This window comes from Papaver somniferum, chromosome 5, assembly GCF_003573695.1.
Source record: "Papaver somniferum cultivar HN1 chromosome 5, ASM357369v1, whole genome shotgun sequence".
In the NCBI taxonomy this organism is placed as follows: domain Eukaryota; kingdom Viridiplantae; phylum Streptophyta; class Magnoliopsida; order Ranunculales; family Papaveraceae; genus Papaver; species Papaver somniferum.
In genome coordinates, this window is record NC_039362.1 from 99,825,034 (window position 1) to 99,830,455 (window position 5,422).

The window sequence follows — 5,422 nt, forward strand, 5'->3', positions numbered from 1 at the left end:
AGGACAGGCAAGCACAAACCTCTCATCACGTCACTCGAACATACAAAAGATTGATAACAAAAGAAAAATTTAACACAATAAGGAAAGATATAAGATATAGATGAGAATTGAAAACTCCTGCTAAATATAAATGAGTCATCAACAAAATGATAAGGGTGATTAAATGAGTTCAGGCAAACCATGTACCAAGTACGGATACATTTTTCTAGTAGGTAGGAGTTTCGTAAGAAAATGAGTGCATGACTATTTAGTACAAATAAAGAAAATTTAAGTACACAGTTATAAAATTTGAATAGGAAGCGATAAACATTCATGTCATTTCAGGAGTGAAGTGTGCACTTCTTTTATTTCAAAAATCTAATCGAACAGACTTGGTTAAGTTTATAGTTTGGACATAAAAACCAACACTCAACCAACAACCATAAATCACTTCTAAATTAAAAGGCATGGGTACTAAGACAGGACGTGCTAATGTTGTAAGTTTCGAAAACAAAGGTATCCCAAACAGATAGACATATATATACAAGTTTCGAAAACAAAGGTATCCAAAACAGATAGACATATATATACAAGTAAGACGTGCCAATTCATTTTTAGATTTGACGACAAAATGAGTTTCAAATGCAATCCTTTAGACAATAAAAAGTCAGATATTTCGAGCACCGACACCAACCAGTTTTCCACTTACAAACCAGGTAAAGGTTTTGTACAATATCCTAACATATGTACAACAAGATATGACAAAATGACATGGGAACAACAAACATAAACTACCCAGATAAAAATCCCCCAAACATCCCATGATATATATATATACAAGGACGACAATATGTACCATATTGTGTCCATAGCTCCATTATCGTAAGCTTTTTCGGCTTACTGCATCGAGCTAGCTCCAAACTCTGGCAAAACAAAACAAAACGGGGTGAGCCCACAGCGCAGTAGGGGATATAATGATAATCGAGCGCCAAAAGATATGCAAGTAAAATGTCAAAAGCTTAAAGCATCATAAGAGCGTAAAACTAGAATCTGAAATTCATAAGTAAATGTAAAGCATTTGTTCATAAACATTTGTAAGCTGCCATTCATTAAAATTCAGATAAAATTTACTCTACTCTTCTCATGGCCATTGCCACCGTCAGGGTAGTTCTGGTTACCAGCCATCGGTGCCACAACGATCTTCCGGGTTGCCGCCGAGATGGTGGGGTGCCACTTAGTCCCGACGTTCCTAAAGTAGAGTCCACTAGTTTCCAAATCCAATTCCCCCCAAGGAAATATCACAAACCAAGTTCTGAAGAACCTCGTAAATACATAACTGAAAACTTACTTAAACACAAACATTGGCAGCAATCGCATAATAGCTCAGCAAATGAGAGTGAAAATCACTTACCACTAAGTACGGTGTGTAATCCATAATCAATAGAAAGAATTCAATATACTAGAAATGAGAAGTAATCAACCACCATGTATGCAAACGACAGAGTAAGACACTGACTGCAAGTCTAACAAGAATTTAGGAAACAAGAATATCATTGAAATGGTACAAAATAAAGTCTAAGCGAAATATTCAAGTAAACTTCAGTTTTGAGTGTCGTTAATCAAAAATTCACACCGGCTTCGTTATGCGATAAAATCCAGCAAATTATAGTTCTTTAGAAACTAGAGGAATCCATCTATCATATAAAAATTATACGAAAAAACATTGAGGTTCGTAGATGTGTCGAAGGATTTCAACAAAACAGAAGAGTAATCCCGTTTTCAGAAAATTGCATTTTTTGGTAGTGTACAATAGAAAATTCGTCCAAAATTCATTAGGAAACGGAATTGGGAAAGTTTGGTCTCTTTGAAAATCCAAGAGAGCCCTCTTTAACATAAAAATGATAAACATGAGTAACTATGTTTTTAGATGTTTCAAAAGTCATGATAAAACAGGGCAGAAACATGCTTTCAGAAAAATTACAGTTTCTGCAGGCTCCGATTAAAAATTCGTACAAAATCAATGGGTGTTGGAATTCAGAAATTTTGCCTCTTTGAAAAGCTTAGAAATCCCTCGTTAAGATAAAAATGATAAGTAAAAGAAATGGGTTATGTAGCTGTGTGGAAAAATCTCGATAAAACAGGACAACAGTACCTTCGCGGTAATGTAACGTTTTTTTCACAAACACTTTATGGGCTATTTTAGAAAATCAATTGAAAACTTGGTTTTTTTTAATGAAAATCAGAACTAGAATGAACTAAAACCATTTTTAATCTTCAGAACATTTGTAAGCATTTGAACTTACATGCAATTTACTACGTGAAGATTAAACAAAGAGCATATATGGAATTCTCAACCCATGCATGTTTCTTATTGAACAAAATCATCAAAAGCATGGAAAATAAGGAAGAAAGAAGATTCAAAATTTCATCAAAATCAGTTTAATTGGCATAAAGACAACGAAAATCAAGTGAAGATAAAACCCCTACCTTGAAAGCAACATAAACCGAATCCGAGCTCCAAGTTTTGTGAGATCAAAAGAAGATTTCTGGGACATTAATCAAACACAATCCAAGCTTAAGCTCAACTGAAATTGGTTTGCGAAAAAAATAAATAGAAAGGAACCCTTACCTCGACACAAGGAGATGAGAAAATGGAAGAAGAAAAACAGAGAAAACAAAATTATAAATATGATTTTCTGTTAAAATGACAACATTATCCCTCATCTATTCTTCTTGTGACACATATATATATCTAGGTGTCAAACAGGTCAACTCTAGTCTTAGTCAACTCCATGGTAATACTAATTAGACTCTTCCTTTGCTATAAGGGGTGGATAAATAAACTAATAACATCCTACCTGGGACTCAAGACACTTACATAGCATTTCAAATGCAAGTCACAACGACACTAGGGTTCGTGCACCCACATTGCAGGATCGCAGCAACACATGTGTGAGTTGCACCCAAGCCTACAATCCAATAAATTTCACCGAGTGTTACATTGTTCTTACCCTCCGATGCTTGCATCTTCGGTTTCGAATATTGTCGCCCGGTATTGTTCTTGGATGCATCTTTCCTAACTGGAAAATTTAGGGGATGCCTTATGGAGGCTACCGGGAAGAATACAAACAACGGTATGTCTTCTATTTTGGATACATTTGAAGGAAACAAAAAAAGATAGATTTGAAAGAAATTCAGAATATTTTTTATGTCAGATTATAGATGAAATCAGTTTCATCCTTAATTGGTGAAGTCGGATTACATAATGAAACTGGTTTCATTCTGTACGATAGCAGTTTCAGTCAGTGTTTTTACATTTTTGTATTTTTCCACTTAATGATGTTTTGTGTAGTTTTTTTTTGTTTTTGTATGAATATTTCCTTTGGCATACCGTATCGTTTCAAGTAAAACTGTTGAAAATTGACGTTGGTTCTTGGAGAAATTAGAATCTATCTTAAGTCCTCGGGTACTAACTTTTATTTCGGATCGCCATCAAGGTTTGATCCAAGGTATTCGTGCTGTTTTTCCAACTTTCATCATGGTTTTTGTTACCAACATTTGAAGAACAATGTCCGCGGTAAGATTAAGAAGAAAAAGGGAGAGTATGGTGCTGCATTGGATTGGTTTAAACAATGTTTTTATTCATCGATGCATGAAGGCTTTCGTGAAGGTATGGAAAAGTTGAAGGAAATGGGATGTGATGGTCTTCACAAATTCTTGAGTGAATTTCCACTGGAATGTTGGTTCAATGCACATTTTATGGGCTGTCGTTATGGCAACATGTGTTCAAACATTACAGAGTCGTTCAACTCTTTGATTAGAGAGGCAAAAGTATGCCTATTGCAACATTAGTTAACTGGATTACAGTCAAGATAATGGATCAAATAAGTAAAAGGAAGTTGAAGGGGGCGACGTATTCATGATATATTTGTCCTAGGATAGAGAAAAAAGTGTATGATTCGATTCGTGCTAGTACTCATTGGAGAATAACCAAGTCTGGTGACATGGAGTTTGAAGTACATGCCGAGAAAACCCATGTCGTTAATATTGAGAAGTTTCATTGCAGCTATAGGTTTTGCTTTACGGAGCAGTTCCCTTGTGCTCACGCTATTGCGTGTATGGTTTCATCTAACATCAATGTTTATGGGTACATTAATCCGTATTTTAGTATTTTCAGCTTCCGGTCTTCGTATGATCGTGCTATCAAGCCCATTCCGGATCACTGCAAGCCTCTTGCTCTCGCTACTGAAAAACTCACGCACCCACCAACTGTCAAAGGAAAAAAAACATGGTAGGCCGTAGAAAAAGCGGATTCCTAACACTTGCTCGAGTTTCAAGAGACCAATTACGTGCGGTAACTGCTATACTCAAACACATTCATAACAAGACGACAATCCTCCCGCAAAAAGCAAAAAAAAAAACGTTCAGAACCTGCTTAAGAACATCTTCTAGATTTGACATTCTTCTCTGCAACCTCTAAAGAACATCTTCTAGATATGACATTCTTCTCTACAATTGTAGAGTCGATTGTCTAATTATTTTGTAACTAGTATTCTTTTTGTTCACATTTATAAAAATATAAAATATACCTTGTCGATGTATTTTTTATAGTAGGATTTCTGAATGTTCTATTCATTTTGATAGTATATATCTTAATGTCCTTTGCTGGTTGTTTAATTGTGGATATCCTTTAGTTTTTACTGTAAAACTTGAATGCACTTTGAAATAACACAGACCTGCATATTTTGGGGGAAAAAAAGATTTTTGGCCAGGGTGAAAGTGGTTTCATCTTTCATATTCTGACAAAAAAACTAAAATCAACCTGCAAACTCTAAAAAAAGTTTTGTACATGATGAAACAGTTTCATCTTGTATATTCTGACAAAATAATGTAATCATTTTGGTTTCATCCTGCATATTCTATCACAACATTATATGAAACTATCAACAAATTAAAGTATAGACAAGTTTCAGTAAAAATTTTCATCTTTAATTAACCTACAATTAAGATATAGACGAATCCCATTTCATAAATGTACGCGAAGACATGGTTCAATAAAAAAAAAAAAAAAAAGTTTAAACTACATCAATAGATTTTTTCTAGCGACCTATTTTGCTAAATAACTTAAATACATCAAACGTTTTAGTTCTCGTTCAACTTCCAGCACCTACTTTCATCACTTAGGATTTCATATGCGAGATTTATTCGTGTTGTGTTGATCTTCTTTCTTAGAATTTCTTTGCCTTCAAAGGAATAACCATTTATCATCGCCTACTCCATGAAGTAGATAACATACATTACAGAGTCAAGACTGCAAAACAAATGATTATGTAGTTTCAGTTCAAAGTTCGTTTCAGTTAGTATGTTATAAACGAAAAAAAAAAAGAAAAAAAAAACATAATAACAAATGTCAAAGAGTTAATGACCTACCTTTCTCCCTGTT

The 5,422-nt window shown here is 34.4% G+C and overlaps 1 protein-coding gene across 1 annotated transcript; it reads right to left on the minus strand.

Moving 5' to 3' along the window:
- Positions 1-545: 545 nt before the first annotated feature.
- On the minus strand, positions 546-2,649 carry LOC113282307. Its single transcript, XM_026531288.1, has 4 exons — positions 2,609-2,649; positions 2,467-2,525; positions 1,111-1,291; positions 546-902 (listed from the first exon to the last, which is right to left on the minus strand). Exons 2-4 carry the CDS (start codon positions 2,478-2,480, stop codon positions 771-773), a joined length of 327 nt encoding a protein of 108 aa, XP_026387073.1. The 5' UTR covers positions 2,481-2,525; positions 2,609-2,649; the 3' UTR covers positions 546-770.
- Positions 2,650-5,422: the final 2,773 nt, after the last annotated feature.